The sequence below is a fragment of the Passer domesticus genome, chromosome Z (assembly GCF_036417665.1).
Source record: "Passer domesticus isolate bPasDom1 chromosome Z, bPasDom1.hap1, whole genome shotgun sequence".
Lineage (NCBI taxonomy): Eukaryota > Metazoa > Chordata > Aves > Passeriformes > Passeridae > Passer > Passer domesticus.
In genome coordinates, this window is record NC_087512.1 from 35,196,924 (window position 1) to 35,220,458 (window position 23,535).

The window sequence follows — 23,535 nt, forward strand, 5'->3', positions numbered from 1 at the left end:
TTATTGCACCTAAGGATAGGTATTAAATACCAAGATAAAAACCCTTTTATCATGTCCAGTTTATAATTCTAAGACCAGGGAAAAGGCATCAGCTATCTCTTGCAGACTAACAAATTTGAATTTGCTCTTCAGCTGAGGATTTGTTGCAGTATCAACAGTTTATAAGGTTATGAAATATTAATACAGCTCTGTACTTCACAAAATAAAAAGGGTAAAATGGGATATTTAGAATTAAGTTAGCCTTAAAAACAAATTCAGAGTTACATATTGAAGGGACTACAATCTACCCCAATTCTACATATTTGAAACTTCTTAAATTTTTTTTTCATGTGTGAAACCAGCACTTGACTGACTGCCATACTAAGTGCAGGCAAATTATGTAGTAACGTTTTATGTATTTTTGGCTTCTTTCCCACTGCCACCCCCTCCTCCCCCAAGCTGCTACAAATGAAACCACATACACTATGGATTGCAAAGCACGGTTTAGGTTGCCTAACCACAGAAGTCTGTGGTTTAAAATGTCTGTAGCCTCAGGAGCTCATTAAACTGACAAGTTCAGATTGACTCTTTTCAGTGCTAGTACTTTTTTTTACCTTGCTTTAGAATTGTAGTCTGCAGTCCATCATCCTGTTCCCTGCCAAAGTTTCATCTGTGTGGCTTTGCAGTGCTTGGTACACAATGTTGCTAAAACAAAAATTAGCAGCTAGTGGCAGCTAACAGAAAGGCATTTGCAGCACCTGAGCACTTTCAGTGCTGAATGGAGTTAGGTGTATATTTTTTTGGCGAAGACTACGCACATTGTATTCTTATTTCTCTTCTGTTGCAATGAATTTTGCAGGGGCTAAGCGCACCTGCTGGATTATATTTTGTCAGGTCTATCACACCTGACAAATTATTCACACTGGAAAAGACATTTTGTTTTGGCAGAGGTGAAGATCTTATGTTTATCTGAGTTAACATGTGGTTCACAATACCTTCTCATTGTATATGTTACTGTACTGTAACTGGCTCATAAGTGTTTCCTTTGATGTCCTAAGAGTTTAAACTTCATGGACCATCATATTCACATGCATGTTTGTGTGTTTATGCATATATAGGAAATATGTTTACATATGTAGATACATACATGTGTATTTTCACATGTTTTTAGGATTGGTTTTCAGTATTCTGTTCAGGTGATGGTGGGAAAACACTGCCTGTGGTGAATAATGAACAAGGATAAACAATCAATCTACTGAAAAACCTGTGAAACAAATAATTATTGTAATCTTAAAAACACTGTCAGAAGGATTTATATGTAGCATTTTTTCAGAATGTTTTTATTACTGAGCATCCATGCCTGTAGGAGATGGGAAATGGGATGGAAATCCTTGCAATATGACATGCCTTTGTTTTGCTTGTGTTCAGGAGATGAGTGCAAAGCCTAAAGCATCTCTTCTCTCCCTGCTTTCTGCTTGGGAATTAGGAGCAGGAGTACTGAAGTTTCAGAACAGGAAAGATGGTTTTCTTACTAAGTATTTTATGGTTCATTTTTTTCCTCCTTGCTGCAGTTACCCAGTTGAAGCTGGGAAATAAGCTTGGAAATTTCCATTCCACTGGCTTTTTCTAGCAGTGAACAATCTAAAAGGTTTTCTTTTTCCCTCCCGTACACCCATTCAAAAATCTCCTTCCTCCTCTGTGTTTTAGGTTGACTATATTGGGATTTAGAAGACTGCAGCACATCTTCCTGTTAGTTGCTTTGCAGCTGAGTTTTGGCAAAACTCTCAATGTCTTCTCATATTGTCAGATTTCAGTATTGTGAGAGCCAGGTGTCACAGCAACCAGTCATTTTAAAGATCACAGGCACATCTTATGATTGGTCCATTTTTAAAAGAAAGAGAGAAATATAAGCATATTCTATCACTTTTGATCTGGGTCCATGCTTTCCATTATAGAACAGAGAATATAATACTTTGTCTATATATGAACTATAAAAGTATGCGTTTAATGGTGAGGAGATCCACTGTGGGTCTCTCTAGATATTCCCTGGCATGCCATACAGCCTTATAGAAAAGAGTGTGTCTGCAGGTGGTGACAAGTATGGTAAAGGTTTTAAGGTTAAAAGTGCTGTTTGCCTTGTATTCCCATTCTTGCAGTAATTGATGGGCGAATATTCTCTTTGCTGTTTCGCTCATTATGTGAAAAGAAAACAATGACACATAAATGCACAATTTGCCCAGAACAATGTGGGAATATGTTAAGAGGTGTCCTTAAGTAGAACTCCAGGTCTCAAGTGTCAATTTTGTTCCTTCTCTTATGTATGAATCAATTAATGTAGCTGCACACTTGACAGTAACTCAATTATTTTTGTCAACAGGAATGTGCATGGTTTAGTAAAAACTATTTGCAAGTTAATACAAATTCAAGCTATTCAGCTGGGAGAAGATGGGGATGAGTCTGTTTGGAGTCTATATGGAATCAGGTTAGTTTTGCATTCCTTTATTTAGAAACAATAATAACTTTCTGTCTGATTTCCAGGAAAAAAAAGAAAAGTAAAGTAAGTTAATACTGGATTTTGATCTTACTATTTTTTGTGTATTTTGCTTTGTTCACGTTGCACAGGTAATGAAGTGCTGGCACAGGTAGCCCACAGAGGTTGTGGAATCTCTGTCCTTAGAGATAACGGAACCTGACTGTATGTGATAATGGGTAGCCTTTACTAGCTGAGTGCTTGGGCATGTGGGTTGGACTGGATGATCTGAGTAGGTCCCTTTCAGCCTAAATGATGATCTGATTCTGTGGTTTTTGGTTTTGGTTTTTTTTTTTTGGTTGAAAGTTTTAAGGAGTTTTAATACACAGATAAGATTGCCACCATAAGCTCAAAAGGGACAATGGCAGTGGGGCAATGGGAGGCAAGACGGGGAGAAAACAAGTACTTGTTCAAATAGTGGATGATTTCTAATATTTCTTTTAATAATTGTTTTATTTTAAATTGATTAATCACTTCCTTCTCACTTGTTTTTCCTATTTTGTTCTTACTATAAAAGTCAAGTACCTGAATGTCTTTGCTGTTAAGGTGATTGATGTGTAACAATAAAATACTTAAAGAGGTAGAGGTACTTATCTAAAGCTTCTTGTCATGCAATATCAGACTTTTGAAGAGGACATCCTAGTGACTTCATCCATTTCTTGAGAAACCATGAGTCAGTACTGACATTAAAAGCCTCTATTGTATCTTTTCTGGAGAACAGAAAAGCTTGGTAGAAGTTATGAATGCTTTTCAAGTTACTTTTTATGCAGTGAAGAGGTATCATTGTAGGAGGCTGTAGCTATAATGGCTTAAGGATGTAAAATGCATTATTTGAGAGATAGGAATCATGTCTTTAATTGAGTGAAATGAAATAGTGAAGAAAGTGAAACAGGCTTATTGGTGTGCTGGATGTGTTTGCATTCCTGAAATCCTTCATGTGGCTATACCAGTTCTCTTTACAAAATCCCTATCTGTGTAGAGCACCTTTAAATGAAAAGGTAGGTAACAAAGACAGAATTCTTTTGGAACCTTTTTAAAAAGCTGGTAGCAGAAGCTAAGTTAAAGGAACTTAATTCTGGCTTCATATGAAAAAGAGGGTGGTAGGATGTGACTGGGATAAAGAAATAGTCTCTACCCAGTAGAGCAAAGAAAAGTTATTACATTTTTTCACTCTCACTAAAAGAGATGCTAATGGTAACATACATGGAGGTGAAATTTAGTAATTCAGAGTGGTATAAAGTAAAGTAATAGAGAACTAAAAATAAGAAGCAGACTTTTATTTAACCAATATGGTTTTTGTTTTCCCTTTTGGTTACAGTTAACTTTAATAAAGAGAAATGATTGCTTGACATAGGGTCAGAGCCCTGAGATTTTGAAACCTGACTTCTCAATTTTAGTGTACAGAACAACCTATCTGTTCATTGTTATGTAACGATTTTTGTAGTTGTGCTCCATGAAATGCCATTAAAACCTGGTTTTTTGTAGGGAATTGAAGAATGTATACAGTAGCTCACCAACACTAATCTCCCATTACAGTGTTCATATATTATGCTGTCAACTGTGCAAAAGTATTCCATATGGAAATCATCAATGAAGAATCAAAATGTAACAGTACATTCTCAAGTGGTTTTCTATTGTCACCAGTATTACAGGGTAATAAATAAATGTGGTTTTGGCCAATGTTAATTCTGGACAATAGAATTCATTTTATAATAGAGCTTCTTGGGATGGCATAATATCATGATCAGTTCCTGAAAAGAAACGGAAGAAAATCAATGTGTTGCAGATTTGTGCATTTTATTATGTAGTGTTTTCCTGGGATGGAGTTAGCTTTCTCCAGAGCAGCCATCTGCCGCCAGAACAGTGTTGATAACATACCAGTTTTGACCACGGCTGAGCAATGCTATCCCTCCAGCCTATTGCCATACTCTCAAAGGGCCAGTAAGGGAGAGGTGGTCAAGACATTGGGAGGGGACATAGCCAGGATAGCTTACCCAATCTAACAAAAGGGATATTTCATATTGTATGACACTGTGCTCAGGAGTAAAAGCTAAGAGGAAGGAGCTGGGGTGGATTTATTGTTAAGGTGTTTGTCTTCCAAAGCAATGCTATGCATACTGAAGCCCCACTGCACAGAAAGTGGCTATACATTGCCTGCTGATGGAAAGTAAAGATTTTTTTTTTTCCTTGCTTTTCTGGCCTTTGCTTTACTTTAGTAAACTGCCTTTATCTTGACCCAGGAAGGGCTCCTGTTAGCATTCTCGGTGCAGGTGGTTCATGATATATGTGTACAAAAAATGGAATATTAATTTTTTTCTCAAAGCTGTTAGCCTTTTTTTTATGAACTAGTATTTTATTATATTATTAATGATTCATCAGGCATGATTTTACTGTTTTAAAGTTATACAGAACTGCTACTTTTCTGAATTCAAGATTCAGAGCAGATAGCAAAATGCTTTAAAAATGTATATTTGATGGACTAAAGTGCTATTCCTGAAAGGACTAGCTTTCTGAAAGGGCCAGGGTCACATCTGCATACACAGAAAGGTCTGTTGACTGCAGACATTTTGTTTCCTCATACAGAAAAAGAAGCCTGTTGCTGAATTTATCCTTTAAATCAGATTGGAGCTCACTTCTGTTCAGAGATGTAACAAAAAAGTTCAGATGACCTAAAAGTTAAAAATAGTATATGTTTTGTTGTTACCCCTCACAAAGATTTATCTTTTTTGCCTGGACATTTCCATATTATGAGTGGGTAACCACTGTATTTACTTGTGTGTTTTGCTTTATCCTGAACCCAGCAGTAATTTAGGGTAGTGGTGCTGTAATGCCATTTAAAGATGCATGTTTTACCGTGCTGTTCTAGCAATTCTTAAGATGGTGTTGACAATAAATTGCATCTACACACCTCAATTTTCTTTCCGCTAATAGCAGAAATTATCAAATGGAACATTCTTGGTTTGCACTTTTTAGTGCTTCATTGTTAATCACTGTTCATTGTGGAGCTTAGCTGACTTATTTCATAATCCAGGTCAGTGCAATTTTACTAGTTTCAGAACATACAAGATCTGTAATAAAAAGTTTGCTTTTTTTCCTAAATAGTAAGCCATTTTAATTTGAAACTTGATGTGTCAGATGCTGACTTTAGGAAGGTTCTCTCTTCTGGCTTTTGTGTCATTGCGGCATTTAAATGATGACTGGAGATGTATTCTCTTGATTATGAAAGGTGGTTAATTTTTAAAATATGACAAAGTTACTGAAATAAGAAGCTGCTATAACCCTATATGTCTTTACAAGGACTGTGTACTTTCAAGGTCCTGGCATTGCATGTGGACAGTATTTCTGGCTTACTGCCTGATAAGGATCTGGTCTATGATGTCACTGGATTCAGGTGCTAGACAAGCAACAACTTTTTTGCCTCTTGCATGCTGTCATCTTTGGAAAGCTGCAATGAAGCAATAGCCTTAGCTTTTCTAGTCTTTGTGCACAGATTGTAAAAGACTCTAACTTCAGTAAAATATTTACAGGATCTAGGAAGGTGGACATAAGAAGAACATTAAGTAAGTTAACAAATTTTTGAGAAATGAATGTGAGAATTGATAGGCTTCTAGCCCCAAATGTGAGGGCCAGACCTGTAATATGCATCATTTGTGCTCTTAATAGATGGCATCTGTTTTCTGAACATATTTCAAGTAGTGCATAGCATCAGCCAGCTTTCTGAAAGAACTTTTGTCTTCAGATTATTTTTTTCCCTGAAAAGAATCATATGTCTTCAGAAGAAATTATTTGACAGGCAGCAGGGGAACCAGTATTTTAAAAAAAAGACCCAGTGTTTTTTGCTGTGTTGTAACCACATAGCAAAGAAAACAAGAGTCATTAGGTATGTAAATACTCTTCAACCAGCTTTCGTAGTTTGGTGGGCCTTTAATTCAGCTGATGGATATGCAGTTCTTTGATTGTCTTTATAATCAGTCAGTTGCCCAGGACTCAAAAAATGTTAACATTGAGAATGTAAAAAAACCACAATGAGGGAGACCTCTTTTAGTTTAAGAATATGTCTGCTACATGGTGTTTTGCTAGGCATAGCTTAACTCTAAAAATTCCTGATTATAGTAGGTAAGTATTGCCTCTTCAGTTGAATTAAGGGAAGCCTTCATGTTCCATCATATTATGCATTTCAAATTTGCCAGGTAATGGGAAAAATTAGATTTTTATTCTTTTATGTTGTTCTTTCAGATGTCATTCACTTAATTTGTAACTGAGTTGGTTCAGTGCTGCTTAAGATTAAGCCCATGTTGTTTTGCAGTGTTATTGGATATGAGGGTGTCTCAGGGAGTGTTGTCTTCTCTAATAAAAAGACTGTTGGAAATTCTGGCTTTTTGCTCCTTAGAAGTTTTTAAAACAATGGTAGTTAGTGAAATATCATTGTAAATCCTTCCTAAAAGGCATATCTGACTGTCACTCATGTAGTGTCTGAAACTGAGGCAGTGTCTCTTGAGATTCATCACTTCAAGGGATGGCTCTGAAATCATCCACTGCGCTGCAGATAAAACTCCTTTAAGGTCTCACTTGTGCGTAGCACAGATTGTTGACCTGTGAGCTGGAAAGATGGTTAACCGAGCTGAAGGTGGTGGTTTGCAGCAGATTTATGCTGTCTTTCTCTGTTTGCCTTTCAACTTACAGCACAGAATGGATTGAGTTGGAAGGGTCCCTAAAGATCACGTAGTTGCAGCACCCCAGTCCCCAGACAGAGATGCCTTCCACTAGACCATGTTGCTCAAAGGCTCATCCAGCCTGTCCTTGACCTGTAGGAATGGGGCATCCAGAACTCAGGGCAGTAAGTTACTCTAGTTAAATTACTTTGGTTTTGTTTCTGACAGAATAGGTTATGTACTTCAGGCTTCCCACCTTCCCAGGTTTTCCTCCTCCTGGAGGAAATTTTAATCTTGTTTCAGAAGTTTTGAGAAAATATCCTCTTTTGACAGTGTAGCAATCTTCGCAAAGCTGGTAAAGGGCGTTGGTAAAAGGAAGAGGTTAAATTGGCTCTTTCTACAGCCACGCTTTTAAGATAGTTGTTTTGCATACTTCCTTTCTGTGTTATAGATATAAATGTGATTTCTTTGTATTTCAGGAGCACTCCTCATCCGTTAATCACTGTCCTAGAAAACAGACCTGATTGCTGGCCAGTTCTACTACAGCAGATAACCGTATTTTTCCATCAATGTCCAGAGAGGTAAACTAATGAAAAATTTTAAAAAGCTAGCAAATGTAGACAGCTGAATCGTATCGCTGTAACTGTTTTGTTGAAGGCAAACAAGCTGTAAGAATTCTGTCTTTTGTGAAAGATACTTGTAAAATGTAATTATAACATTTCACAATTTAAAATAATATAAATAATAATTATTAATTAAATATAAATAATAATTATTAATTATAAATTATTTCATCACTTTTTATCAACTGTGTAGCTAGGTTTTGTATGGGTATAGAATAACTGGTGCAAAACTGATAGCATATTTAAATGTTTTTTTAAAAATAAGCAATTTAGCTTGTCAGCTTTATAAAAGTTTTGACTGCTTAGTCATAAAAAGTGAATGCAATACAGCTGTAACTCATGTATGCAAAATGCTGGGATGATGAAGGAAAAGTGAAGACGATAAATCATACAGAAAGGATGAGGTCTTGAAAAACAGTGTATCCTTCTGATTAAAATGATAGAAAAAAGTCAGTGGCACAGCCGTATTATAAAGCATCATTAAAATTGCCAAGTACTCAACAGCCAACAATCTCAGCCTTTTCTTCATGCTTACCACTAAGAAACTTGTTTAATAAAGCTTCAGTGTAAGATAATGAATCTGTGGCATTGTCAAAGAGAACTGTTTTCAATGATTTCACACCTATATGTGTGCTTTTCCGATAAAAATATCCCTTTTTTCCTGTTTTCTGAAAGACTAATAACAGAATAATAATACAGAGAAATTGAATTCTGTGGTCTCTTGCTCTTTGTAAAGAAACAAGTTAATTAATCTCTTAACTTTCTTGTGGGCTTAGACTACATGATCAATAGTAAGACTTTCAAGCAAAAGTATGTTTTGCTCAATTTAATTTATCACAGTATTTTTCAAATGTTGCTAATTCTTTCACTCTGCTGCTAAATCTGGGACTCACATAGACTCCCCTCAGATATATAAGTGGAGTGAACTGTGGACTTTTTGCTGGTGGCTTCTTTTGAATAAAAACAGGAGTTTTTCTTAGTGAAAAGGAAAATATATGACATTCCTGTTAGTGCCCTTTGTTCAAGGTTTCTGTGGGTAAAGTCTAGAGAATATGGAATCACAGAATAATTTAGGTTTGGAAATGCCCTTCGGAACACAGAGTCCAGCCGTTAACCTAATACTATCAAGTCCCCCAATAAACAGTATCCCTAAGTGTGATGTAAACAAGCCATGTTGATGTAGACCTATTACTGAATTCTTTCTACAGTTTTGCATCAAGACTGAGTCTTGATGAAAAGCTGTAGAAACTTGTTTAAAACAGAGTTTTGATTTCCTGTTGATGTGCTGGATGGTAGGAAGACTCTGCAGAGGGATTTGAACAGAATGGATCTGTTGGCTGAGGCCAGTGGTATGAGGTTCAGCAAGGTTCAACTCCAAATGCCCAGTCCTGTAGTGTGGTCACAATAATTCCATGGAGTGCTACAGGCTGAGGGAAGAGTGGCTGAAAGGAAAGGGATCTGAGAGTGCCAGTTGATAACACCTGAACGTGAGCCAGCGTGTGCCCATGTGGCCAAGAAGGCCAATGGCATCCTGGCTTGGATCAGAAATAGTATGGCCAGCAGGTATAGGACTAAGAAATGTACTTGGCACTGGTGAGGCTGCACCTCAAACTCTTTGTCCAGTTCTGGGCCCTTCATGACAAGAAGGACATGAAGGTGCTGGAGCAAGTCCAGAGTAGGGCAGTGGAGCTGGTGAAAGGTCTGGAGCACAGGTCTGATGAGGAGCAGCTGGAGGTGTTTATAGCCCAGAGGAAAGGAAAGACTTAGGGGTGATGTTATCACTCTCTGCCTGAAAGGAGGTTGAAGCCAGATGGGGGTCATCCTGTTCTCTCAAATACCAAGTGACAGGATGAGAGTAAATAGGCTCAAGTCTGCTCAGGGGGGTTTAGATTGGCTATTAGGAAAAATTTTATCATGGGCTTGTTAAGCATTGTAACAGTCTGCTCCGGGAAGTGGTAGAGTCACCATCACTGGAAGTATTCAAAAGACCTGTAAATGTGGGACTTGACATTAGTTTAGCAGTGGGCATGGCAGTGCTGGTTGGGCTTGAGCCTAAACAATTCTATGATTCTGTATTTGTTACTGTATTGACCATCAGCTTTATTTGACCGTTTTAGTAATGTCAAGGGCAGCTTGTATTCCTAACATAGTCAAGCCAGAAAGATCTGTTCTGTGATAACATTTTACTGGGAACCTGTGTTGGTTAAAACAGTTCCTGTTTCACTTAATTGTATTAAGACCATTCTGCAAAAACTGGTAAGTAAAGGATGACTCCTTTTTGCTGAAATCATGTTTTACCTGTTTTAAAAACGTATTTCTTAGAATGGCACATTAGTTTGTTATGACATTCAGCAAAGAAAGTCACTTTCTTGAATTGATCAGGAAAAAAATAATAAAGTTAGGAGTGTTGTAACCTCAAGGTCCATATGGAGTCTTTTAAAAATTGCACTTTGAGGTATGGTTATGGTATTGGGTGTCATGACAGTACTTAGTTATGGTAAGTCAAGTTTATAATGTCCTTCTCAACACCTTTCTGTTAACTGGGCCTTGTGAATTTTTGCAGGTAATGTCACATTACTTGGGTTTCCTTGTTGTTATTCTTTCAGTAGCAAGCATTCATGGCAAACTTATTTCTTGACCTACAGGGCAGAGGGTTCATGTGTTGGCATAATGGCTTCATTTCTGAGATATCTGTATTGTGAACCATCCCAGTTACGGGAATATGCTGAACTGCGAATGGGTTTACTTAAGGTTTTACTGCAGCCTCATGGGCCAAAGCACAAAGAAGCACCCTCCATGCTGGAATGTGAGATTCTTCGACTTCTGTGTGATTTGATTCCACACTTGCAGGTACAGTTGTTGCCTGTCCTTACCTTTTACCAACAGATACTATCAAAAATAGCGATATTATTATTATTATTATTATTATTGTCTTTCATGTGTGCAAATATAGCATTCTTTTCTATCTAATGTAGATGCAATTCGTTGATAATATATAAATCTAATAAACTGTCTCTTTCTGGTAGAAGGTAAACCTTCATTTGTCAAATCTGATACACCTGTTAAGATAGGAATTGAAACATGTTTACCAAAATTACTTCCGTTTAGTTGCCTCAGTAAACATACAGTAAACTTAGAAAGACAGTTGTGAGAAAACTTTCTTAAATGGCAAGATATTTGTCAAAACCATACAGTTTTAACTTGAAGTGGATACTATTAAAATTAAACAAACTACATGAGATGAATGATCTAAGTACTTCTAGATATTCCTTTCTCACTCTTTATAGCAGAGTGATTAGTGGGTCTGAACATAAAATTTAGTTTTTCTGAAATATGTTGAACATTTTGAATGTTTTTTTTAAGTTGCACAGTGATATGTGATAGGAGCTAGGGATTTAATCTTACAGTCCCCTTGGTTACTATGATGTTGGTTAATATTTAATGCTCTGTTTTTCCTCATGCTATACTGTGATACCAGTTAAGCTTTTTTGTACCTATCTTTTCCCTCTTCTTTTGGTATTAGGACAAAACTTCAGATGTATTCAGCCAAATATGAGGTGCTTTATCCTTGTTGCTATGGAGGTTCATTGATATGAAAAATGTAAAGCTAAGTAGGCTTCTTATAAGGATATTTAGTAGCATCTTTCTGCTATGGCATTTTACTAGAAAAGTCTTCTTTGTACTCACAGCTACTTTTCACAATCTTTTGGAAACCATAGAGCTTGTTTATCTTGGTTCAGGTCTATTCCTTATGATGATGGGTACATGCTGACCTTTTCTAGTCTCTCATCTTCAGAGAGATTTCTGATTTTGTCTCCATTTTACCCGAGCTTCAGTATAACATTGTCTTAAATATATGACCAAGCTTCAGACTTGAAAACATTTAGCCATAAAAATGGCACTGAATAAAACTTACAACGATAATTATGAACCTTTCTTTCCTTCATACATGTTGGCATTTCTTTTTTTTAAACAAGAAATCAGTTCTTTTTTTTTAACAGAAATCATATTTTCAAACTTGTATTAATACTTGAACATTTTTGTCTTGCCTGAGATAGAACTTCCACAATGGAAGGTACTTCCTTCAAGAAACCTGTTTGATGGATTCTTTTGTAACTTGTCAATTCCTTCCTCTTCTTTCTCTGAACATCAGGTTGTTCTTATCTTTTCATTTTCGCATAGCTTAATTTAATCCTCTGTGTAATATAAATGTTGGAATGTTTCCCTGTCATTTTGTCTGGCAGTGTCAACCAAACTGTCACAAGTACAGCTCTTCACTTGTAGACTTTTCTGCTATTCAATTCAGTGAGATTTCTGCTTAGAGCAGATTATTTACAGAACAAAAAGGGAATAAAAATCACGGTGCTATGCTTCATGCTGGTTCCAGAGTTTGGACTGGAGCAGTGCGTTTGTCTGGAAGTAGAATTTTCAAGAACAGAAAACACTGTCATCCAACACATGGGAATTTTTTGGAGACAATCTGCTTCTTGAAACCTCTTTAGCAGGCATTCAGATATGGAGATACTGCTTTTGGGTATCACACTTCAGCTTTTAGTTTTTGTGGTAGTTAGATTGCGTGGTGTTCTAGAATCGAGTAACACCACCGCCTTTCTCTTTTGAGACAAATGTTAAAATCCTGGTTATTTTATAGAGGAAGTATTGTAGAGCCAGAGGTTTCCGTTATAAGAATATTTACCTGCTTAATTAAATCCCCACTTATTTTTTTGTGTTGTTATGGAAGCCCCAAGAGCTGAATTAATTGCTGTTGCTTTTGAGTAAAAAGGGTTTTTTCTCATCAGCTACAAAGAAATATTTTAATTCTTTCACATGTTTCTCATTTTACTTCAAAATATCAAATAGCAGTTCATAAATTGTTTTTTTCAGAGAAGATTAATAAGGGATTCCTGGCATTAGTTTATACAGATGGTTCTTCAAAGATTTGGTACTATATGCAATAGAAACATCGCATAACTAATAAAACTAATTTTAAGTTCTGCATCAGTAGGGAAGGGCAACTAAATCATAATGTGTTTTGACTTCTCTGCAGCTCAAAGACTTACTGCAAGTTACAGAAGCCTTGTTTTTCCTGCAAGAGCTGTTCCTCAGCCTACTACGCTATCCTTTGTTTTGGGAAGTTCAGTTATCCCAGCTTAGTCTGCAGCTGTTATGCTTCTGTGAGGTGTGTTTAAATGTGACGGGAGAATGCTCATCTTTGATCTCCCTAATAGAGGATAACTTTGAGCTCCTAAAACAGGTAAGAGTGTATGGTAAAAATGTAAAATAGTTTTACTAAATTTAAAGATTGTCATGTTTGAGGCAGTAGAGACATTAATACATGACGTTGACCTGCAAGTGACCACTGTTGATTTAACAAGTTTCTAATTTTTTTCCCTTTTTTCAGAAGGTAAAAACGTAACTGGTTCTGGATATATCAATTCTGTATATATTAATCTTTCAGTATGAAAATTTGTTTAAAACAAGTTACAACAGTGTGGACAAAGTAACTAAATGTTCTACTTATTTAGTTAAAATGCAATTTCTACACAGTTATATTCTTCATTGCCCTGTCACTGCATATGCACTCCCTATGATTCATTAAGATAATCTTGCAAAGTTTTGTTAGTTTCCTGTTTGTTCTGTTTAATGTCACTAAGAAACAGAGGAGGCTTGGAACTTTTTTCTTTTTTCCTCATAGGTGTTTCCAGTGGACCAGTATATAATTGGGTTAGCACTTCTACTGCTGCAAACTCCAGAAAGTCAGCAAAAGTCTGTTTTGAGTCTAGGTAAAATTCTTCTTGTGAAAGAGGAATCCACGCTCTTAAAACTGTGTCTTTGCTTATTCATATTTATGAAATAAGCACAGCATTCCCCTGGAGTTGGATTGGGTGGTGAAATGGGGTTTTTTTAATAAACAGAATTTCTCCTGAATTTTAAAAGTAGTGGCAGTAAAAATAGTTTTTCCTACTACACTGACTTATTCCATTGATGTTACTGTATTTTAAGCTCCCTGCTGTCTTGGAGCTCATCGGTTTCATTTTTGAGCCAACAGGATATTCTTAGCTGATGTTGATGCATCCTGAGTGGTTTCTTATTAGAGGTATTGAGAGTAGGCGTGACAATCATAGCAATGTTTAGCTGTGCTTTTGACTTAGCAGTTTTGATTAGTGTAGTTATTCCAGTAAAAACAACGGTCTGTGCTACATTTCATTTTTGTATTTTTTGCTACCATAAGGTGCTTTGCTATAAACAACAGAAATGTGTGTGTGTCTAAATGAAAAAAAAAAATCTTTTACCCTTTATATACACATACAGTAAATCTGGAGACCTTTACTTTGCCCAGACTTTCATTTCCTAGAAATGCCTCTGTCATACCTAAAGTTAACAATGTTCACTCCCTTGACCTTTGTTTTTCCTCATCTTCTCGTAAATAGCCTACAAGCTCCTTTCATGTTCAGAAACCCAGGACATCTCAACCACAGCCCTTACTTTGGTGATGCCTGTGCTACAGATCTTATCTTCTACAAGTGTTGGAGACTGCCTATCAGGGGATGTTTCTGGAACTACCAGGCAGCAGTTGGCTGTAAATCTTTTGGGAATATTAAAGGAGAAAGGTGTGAAGGATAAACAGGAATCGGTAAATTGATAAAGTTTCTTTCCTTTTTTCGGGGCAGGTAGGGGAGGCATTTAAATTTTTTTCTGATTAAGCTGCTTGGGAAAGACTCTGCATGTGTGAACTTCTTTGTATGTTACATTCTATGGGAATGCTTGAAAATATGTACAGTCATAAAACTGGAGCAGTGGTGAAGTGAGACTTTGTTTCTTGCTGGTTTTATTCAGCAAATGAGATTTTTTTTACTTTAAGAGACCCTATAGATTCAAGAATTCACCTGTATTATTAAGCAAGTAACAGGACTTAGCAGAAATCAAGGTTATGTATATTTACTCTGTTTCTTTTAGACTTGTTTATTCTCTGCATCTCTTTTTCCTTACTGCTGTATGGGACTGTTATATACCATTCTTTCTACCTTGTCTGAAGAGAGTTACAGAGTAACTGTCAATTAACAAATTTTGTCTCATTAACCTGAATCTTTTTATAAGTTCTGTTGGGTTTTTTTGGGTTTTAGTTATTTACTTACATCCCACTTCTCTGCCATCTGTTCGTTTATCTGCACTGTTCCAAGAATAGGTGACAGCAAATCTCTTTGATCAAGATGTTTCTAGCAGGGGGGTAGCTAAGCTCCCTTGCTGCTTTATACCCTTGTTTGTGTAGAGAGGGCGTGATGTGACAATTTGGAGTCAGATATAATGCCAGTTCTGAGTCCTGCCACTTCTCCTTGACCTGGAATCCTCCACATATTTCATCTTCTATTTCTTCAAATCTAAAAAGGCAAGCCCATTTGTGCTCCTAATAGGAAAAGACTTTTTTTAAGTTTGCAAAACCTTACGCTTAATAGTCTGCTCTGAAAGAATAGACAGTGGTTACAGTTTATTTCCTTCTAATGGTACAAATGTCAGTGGAGGTTTGTTTCAGTGAAATATCTTTGTCTCATGTCAGTCTTCTAAGCTCTGTGTCACTCTAGGCTCTGTGTTGTGATTTAGAAACTATTTTAGTGTCTTGTTGTCTTAGACTACTCTGCTATTGTACAAAAAGATTACAGTGCATTGTATTACACTGTCTTCCTGTAACAGGACTTGGTTGTACTAATTGTGGTTTTCTCTTTGCTTCAGAAAAGCATGTGAAAGTTTTTCTGATAAAGGCTTAAATAATTTTTGATTACTAACTTTTTCTGTTAGCCATGTTACAATGGAAAACAGTTGTCTTTGCTGAGAATTCCCTAACAGTTTCTTCGCCTGTGTCCCATTAATTCTTGCAGAGTTCATAACAAGTAGCTTGGCAGATCTTTGGTAATTAATGGTTCTCAGTGCAAATGGGGAAAGAATCATTTTGCCTAATCATTGTTTGAAATAATTATGATGATAACCTTTGGTTCTCAACTAAATGATTAAAAAATGTAGATTCTCTTTAATGGTCCCATGATAACAGTCAATTTGTGTTGTAGGATCAGATCAGTGCTAAGAGAATAAAATCTTGATTGAATTATCCTTAGACTTGCTTCATATTGGAAATATACAAGAAAAAAGGCAGTAAAAAGAACACAAATGCTTTGTCCTCAGTGAAGAAGCTTTGAGCAAGTGTATATAAGAGTTATGGTTAAGTTATGGTATATTTTAATACGATCACAGAACAGCCCAAGCTGCAAGATCATTTGGTCTAGCCTTTCATAGGAAAGGGAGCCTAGATGAGAGTATCCTCTGCAATCACATGTTGAAAACATCCAATGATGGGGACTATACCATGTCCTTGGAGAGGTTGTTCCAGTGAATGATTGTTTTCACTATCAAAAATGTTTTGCTTGTAATTTCATCCCTCACCTTCTTGTATCTTGTATCCATTGCCCTTTGTATTCTCCATGTGGCTCTTTGTGAAGGGAGACCCTCTGTCCTTGTAGTAACTGCCCTTCAAGTACTGGAAAATAATAATAACATCCCCCTTGAGCCTTCACTTCTGCAGGGTGAAAAGACCTGACTCATGGCGCTCCTTTGACCCATCTTCAGTCCATCCACATCTGTTTTGGAACTGTGGGGGCCAGAACTGGACACACTACTCCATGTGCAGTCTGACAAGTGCTGGTGAAGTGGGATGGTCACACCTCTCTCTGTTCATAGTGCCCCTGTGGATGCATCTGAGGATCCACTTTGCCTCAGTAGCTGCAGCAGTGCACTGCTGACCTGGTGTCTGTGTGCTGTCTGCTGGGACCCCTGGGCTCCTCTTGGCAAGGCTGTTCCACAGCTCATGGCTCCTAGCCTGGCTGGGCCCCGGTTTTGTGCTCCCAGGTGCAGGACTCTGCACTTCCTTGGTTGAACTTCACACAGTTCTTGTAGACCAGTCTTCCAGCCTGTTCATATCTCTGAAAGGTGGCTCTCCCTGCTGACAAGTCCCCCTCAACACCCAGTTTAGTGACACAGCAAACGTGGTGAGGGTGCTTTTGGTCCCATCCAGATCATCCATGGAGATGCTACAACATGGAGCCCAGTACTGATCCCTGGGGGGCCCCACCTGGCACAGGCTGCCAGCCTCAGTAAAACATGTTGCTCAGAAGGAATTGAGATCCAGCATTATCAGTAACTTTTTCCCTGTCCTGTCTAGTAATGGGCGTATGTCTTCCCCGGGCTTCTACTTAATTGCTTATGTACCTGATCAGCCATTTCTTCTTTTTGATACCTCTGGTCAATTCCAGTTCCAGCTGAATCCTGACCTTCATGTATGCCACCCTGAAAATCCTAGCAAGGATCTTACAGTCCCCAGTGGGTATTTTTCCACCTTTCCATCGAGGGTATGCTTCTCTTTTTGCTTTTAACAACACTCAGAAGTTAAATGTCCTTTAATGTTTCTGGGTTTTTTTTTTTTCTTTTGCATTGATTGCAGTGGAGAATATTTCTACCTTCTATGCCATGATTTTAAAAGTTAGGATGGGGCTAGGCCTTCATGTATGCATTGCCATTGAGGGATTTTATATATGTGTGTATCTATATATATATGTGTGTATATATATGTATACGTGTATACACACACAGCCCCCTATATATGTTTGTGTTGATGGACTGAAATTTTGTTCTTAATTCACTTGACTAGAATACAGTAGTAAAATAAAATTGTGATCATAGCCTCCCAATAAAGGGAGAAGGGAGTGAGTACATTACGCAGCAGAACCTTTTGGGAATGTAGTATGGAATGGGAAATGTCAATATAATATTTCAGGCTCTACCAATTTCAGCAGTTTTTTCTCAGGCACTTAAAAATATTAAAAAAAAAAAAGAAAAAAAAAAGAAGAACATCACTACCAGAAACACAAAAAACTCCCACAAACAAACAACACCCTCCCAAATAGAACTTCAAACAGCAGAAAACCTTTCATAGTCTGCTCTTGATTTCAAGACCTGTTATCTTCTACAGGCAGGCAACTCAACAGTACATCCTACGGATCCTGGAACTCTTACTAGACCTCTGTATGTCCTTGGATAAAGTTTAAATACCTTTTTCAATAAATGAAAGTATCACAGCTGTACCCAGAAGAGCTTTTTGGCTCCAAATGATCTTGCCAGCCAGAGGAGATAGCATTTTAGATTGCTCATTTTTTACATAGAATAGTTGTAATGTGTAAGTAATAGAATAAGCTAATTTTAATGTAATTTTAAAAAAGTAATCTAAAATACAAGGACATTCTACCTTCCATTAGCCAAAATAAATTTACTTTGAATCAAACAGTGTGATTAAAATGAAATTCTGCAGTTTTAATTAGAACAGCTTTTACCACTCAAAGTTTTTTTTTTTTTCCCTATTGACTTAAAGCTTAGTGGACCCATGACTTTTGTGTTCTGAATTCGACTTTCAATGTTCATTTGGAGATCTCTTCTCAAATACTTTATTCACCTCATCTTTGTATGTGTTCTTCACCTGATTACTGCCTGCTAACTACTTTCTGGATAATGTAAAGATATTTTCTAAGGAAGCAAATAATTAGTGGGAAAGAGATATCATGTCTTCTATTAAGTTGTCCTGTTTTAATTAAAAACTTTGAACTTTATTTTACAGGAGCTTTAAAAGATATATATCCTTATATAAAAATTCAACTTAAAATAATTCCTCATTTGTATTTTCCATCTTTCCTGCTGCTAAGTTGACTGCTACCATGACTGCAACTGTTACTGAAAAGGTTATATTTCTATTAGAAGAAATCTATGGAGGAGTGGGGGAAGATGTTGGAAAATCCTTTTAACTTCAGCGTGATAGTATATTATCCCTATATTCCTAGTTTTCTACCCTACAGTGCTTAGTACAAATGCCAGAAGATGGTATGACCTTGTGTTAACTCCCTGTGAGTGTGATTAATAAGTTGTGTTCTGCTAATACTTCCTTATTTATTTGTGTTAATGGTTAATATGTACTAGTTGATGTCTTAGCTTTGAGAACAAGGGTAATGTGTCAGACCAAAGAATGATGAGAGAAATACATAATGACATATTTGATGACATATTTGAGGTACTCTGAAGGAGAGAAGATTCACCAGAAGATCAGGAACCATATTCAAACAAGTCCATGGAAATAGCTAACATATAGATGTATTCATATATAGAATGTATATGTATTTGTTTGAGAAATATAACCCAGTCTCTTAGGTTAGTGAGCATGATTGCTTTGAGGAGAATTCCTATGCCTTCAGGAATAAGCTGACATTAAAGTAATGTCAGTTTTCTAACCTAACAAATTGGATTGAGAGTTTACTTCCGTGTTTTCAGTGACACAGCTGTAGAGTATTTTGTTCTGAGAAGCAAAGCATTTCTTAAACAAAACATGTAAAGTCAGGTTAACTTAAACTTGTGGGATTAAGTTCTATTAAGAGTTAAGACAGTTTTTAGAAATAATATAGATGATAGTTAAAATTCTGGGATTATGCTGTCATTGTCAGAAATGTATGTTTTTAACTTACTGGAGAATTACAGTGCTCATTTTAGTGGGCAAGTAGCACTGCAGTTACCATCAAGAACCGGAGCGATGGATGTCAGATAAAATGGGAACTTCTGAGCAGGGAATTATTAACCCATTGAACCATCTGTAGTGCAAGAATTTATATAAAAGATTTTGATAAAATGTATTGCAGTATATTACTTATTGCATTGGACCGTAAAAATGTTTTGGATATTACAATTGTTCTTTCATGGTATCTTATTTGTTTGAGACTTTGATTTGTTTCACTTGTTCTCAGGTGCCCTGCAAACTCCTTTGCCCTATAACTAGCTCTTACAGTTCATTGTATACAACCTGGAAGATCATGGAGCTCCTGAAAGAGAAGTCTGCAGTTACTAAGTGGCTGTCTTCAGTGAGGTCACTGCTACCTGTTAGCACTCAAGTACCTGCCCATGTTTTTCTTTTGTTGGCTTATCTACTGATCCAAGAAAATGGAGACAGTCTTCATGATGTACTGCAGGCTACAACAGAAATAGCCAAGGCTGATTGTTCTCAGGTAAAGATTTTTTTCTTAGTGGTTTGGAATTGGGCTGGATTTTGCAGCCTGAGAGAGGCAAGTCTGCCACAGTTTCATGATGCTAGGTCCAACAGGTGACAAGGCTGCATCCTCAGTAGGTACAGTATGGATCTCTGCGGCAACAATGCATAGATGATCAGTGTGTTGAGAACATGCCCTCTGGATCCCAGTCTTACCACCTGCTGGCATCTCAGCTGCAGTTGCTGATGGAGACTACCCCTCATGCTGCACAGACATGTGCACACCTATACTTCTAGCTTGCTCTCTTTTGTGTGTCACTTAGAGCAAAATATGTATTATGTCTCTGTTTTGGAGTATTTTGTGGTTGTTTAGACTTAGGAAGGAAACTGGCTTACTTCTTGATATTTTCCAGGAAGCATGACAATACAACATGAGGAAGCTGAAAAGGGGCTACCAATAATTTCTAACTTCTGGTGACCTTATGAAATATTCTCTGTTCTTTTGTAGTTACTGGAAGACTGTCAGGTGCCTTGTGACATCTTTATTCTTGCTTTTTAGAAATATGTGCATAGTCTGTCTGCTTCAGTACTGAATTCAAACTAGAATTATACAGGATGCTTAAACTTACCTCTGTAATCTGGAAAGATTGAGGGGGTTGTCTAGAAACAGCAAAATAATGCAGAAAGCCTTGTACAGAAACAACCATAACTTATTTGTAAAATAGTCAGGAGAGAAGTGTTGATTTAGCTTTAATTATGCCATGAAGACAGGCTTTATTTTCTTTGGGGATTTTTGAATTGCTTTCTTCAAAGCAGTTTGCATGTTCTACAGCACAGCAGTTTAAAAAAGTTACAATTTTGACTGTGTTATTTAAGTACATGTTGGAAATCTAGTAGTATAAAAATCTTATATCAGGAAAAACAAAGTCCTTTAAGAAGCAGACAGGTTAGAAGTAGAATAATTTTGCCGGAAAACAACACTTTTTGCCTCCTACAAGCCAGTAGGAGGTAGTCCTCATGTTGAGAGGAAGGGTGCAGAGCTAATCAAGGAAAAGGGAAAGAACGTAAAATTTAGAGGTATTGAAAACTGTGATCTGACAATGTGGTCCTAAGCCAGGAGTCAGAAATGAGTCTTCCAGATACATTTCCTCATGTGACTGAGACAGGTTTTTGAGGGAAGACACTAACACTAAGCTTAAGGAAACTTATAGATGCTTTGTTGACCTACTTTTTTTTTTTTTCCAAGTAGTTATTAAAACTTCAGTTTTTCACTTAAGTAGAAAGCACCGAACTGTGCTCAAAGGTCAGGAGTAAGCAAAATGAATTGCACTTCTATGTAAAAGCAAAGCTGAACTGATATAGAATCACCTGGGTATCTCTTCTTTAACTTAGGTTTTTGTTTTGTTTTTTTTTTTTTAATGTTTCTGTAAGTCAGCTTTCAAAACTGTTAGGAGTGTCAACTATGAGTAGTTTGACATGTCCACTAAATACTTTGTAACCACGGATCCAGGTCCTAGTCCTTGTAAATTAGTTCTTCTCTAGGCAGAAGCTAGATAAGATGTACATCTGCCCTGTTGTGGGAGCTTTACTTTGACTTCTGATCCAACCTGCTGCAGGTATGGTAGGTTTATTCTTGTGCCTAGCTAGCGGTGTAAAAATTACCAAGATAGCTCAAGATGCTCTGGGAGTGGGTTTCAGTTTTTGTGGACTATCTCTAACCTGTTTTGTTGCATTGGGTCTTTGAGTTGGATGATGAATCCGTGACATATTACAGGAAAGGGAGGACTTTATTTATTAACTATTTTATATAGTTGTTCAAAATGCAGTTTAACAGTCATACAAGAAAAGCAATAATTTGCTGAAAAAATACCACTGAAGTAATATAGTACCTGAGCAGAATGGCCTGAAGCCTGAATGTAGGGAATGACTGTTGTGAATTTCGTTGGATTGATATCAAATAGCTCCACTGACTTTAAATGACTTTAAATCAAAGAGCTATTCAGCAGAATTGCAGAAGCTTTAGACAGATGCAGTGAGAGTGATTTAACCTGAAGCTATTCACGTTTAGCATTATATGAGTGGGTTTTTCTGCGTTGTTTATTCTTATTTTAAGCCGTAGGTTTTGTTCAACAATACAGTAAGTAAGATTAATGAACAAATCCTGTTGAGCTAGCTATTGTGGTCAGACTACCTTAGAATTAAGAAGCCTTCCTTAGAATTACGGACCTTCATGAAAAAGTCCTCCCTATCACTGGGAAGCATGGCTTGTGTCTGAAGGCAATGAGAAGATGAAGTTCAGACTTCATAATATTTTTTGTTTCCCTCGCAATCAGCAGAAGTGCATGTGAATTAGAAAGTATTGCAGAAATGCAGAACTCAACTTGATTTGTTGATACGTTCTTACTGGCTCACATTTTGTCAGCTGATAAGGTGTGTAGATGGAAAGCTTTTAATTTTTAAAATTATTGTGGGCTTTAAAATACTTTTCTGCAAAATATGTAATGTAATCAGGTATCTTTGTAGTAGTATCACATAAGGCAGTCAGTATAACTGGTAATATAGCAGATGTTCTGCTGAGTAGTATTTGAAAATTTGGCATGGGAAAAATAGTGTGCTTCATTGGGGTGATGTTTCTGTTCCTAGTCCTTAGTTAAGTGCAGCCAAGGACACCATATTCTCCAGTTAGCAACATTTAATGCATTTCCATGTTTTAAATGATGTATTTTACTCCAAAATATTTTAATGCTTTGAAGCTTGAACTTACTGTCTGGGTCATTTGAACTTGGCATCACCTGGCATCTGTCTTGGGTCTGAGTCTGCTTAATGGCTCCACAGAGATTATTACAGTGCAGCACTGCACTGAAAGATTATCACATTGTTTCTTGTAGGTTCATTGCTCTCTCTAAGGCAGAAGAATTACTGTAGACTTGTCTCATGTTTCTCTTGCAATAACAGTACAGCGAGAGAAAACATTGATGCTCCTGCATGGAGGGTATAACTGATTACTTTAATAAACTCAGTCAGCAGTGTGATGGCAAATAACACTAAAATACTGATGGCAGGGTTATACTTCAGAAATTGCTATATTTGGTTCTGTGTTTTATTCAGTTCCACAGAAATAAATGGTGCTTTATAAAATATGGTGGAAGTAAGTGGTTGGAATGTAAGTTAAGAAAGTGAAAACCTCATCATAACAAACTTGTTAGACACTTTGACTCTTCAGTTCCTTCCTTAGGGTACTTTCTGAAGAGTGTTGTGGAAGGTGGTGTGCAACATAGTAGTTAGAAGGCTGTTCTGAAGAAGGAAGTTAGAGGACGGGTATGGAAAGAACAAAACAAAAAGTTGCTTTTAAGCCAAATCTTACTTTTAGATAGTGACATCTACATTAACTTGAATCTGTTTCTTTGGTGTTAGTGGCGCTTCAACACTCAGTTTAAAGCCAGATATTTCTAACAGGTATATTCTGAATTCTTTGAATCATGTCCAAATCAAAGTAAATGTGGGTTAGGTTTACTAGCTACTACTTCAGCACTTAATGTTGCTGAAGTTAAATAAATAAAGGGTAAAATGAAGAAGTATCTACTTTGGAGCCACTTTGAATTACCTGTACTCCAGCAGAGTATATAAAAATGCTGATATGTCATAGTGAAAGTCATCACATAAAAAGAAGTGTGTGATGGGGTTTTT

At 36.9% G+C, this 23,535-nt stretch overlaps 1 protein-coding gene across 4 annotated transcripts in view; it reads left to right on the forward strand.

Moving 5' to 3' along the window:
- Positions 1–23,535, forward strand: part of FOCAD (focadhesin) — an 88,714-nt gene that overhangs the window by 11,466 nt on the left and 53,713 nt on the right. The window contains exons 6-12 of one of the 4 annotated variants that reach the window (XM_064405765.1): positions 2,357–2,461; positions 7,641–7,742; positions 10,430–10,634; positions 12,832–13,038; positions 13,480–13,567; positions 14,216–14,418; positions 19,610–19,867. In XM_064405765.1, coding sequence (XP_064261835.1) covers positions 2,357–2,461; positions 7,641–7,742; positions 10,430–10,634; positions 12,832–13,038; positions 13,480–13,567; positions 14,216–14,418; positions 19,610–19,867 — 1,168 coding nt within the window. Of the gene's footprint in view, positions 1–2,356; positions 2,462–2,718; positions 2,742–3,484; positions 3,508–7,198; positions 7,347–7,640; positions 7,743–10,429; positions 10,635–12,831; positions 13,039–13,479; positions 13,568–14,215; positions 14,419–19,609; positions 19,868–23,535 lie in introns of those variants that run through there. The other 3 variants (XM_064405768.1, XM_064405766.1, XM_064405767.1) reach the window with 3 other exon arrangements.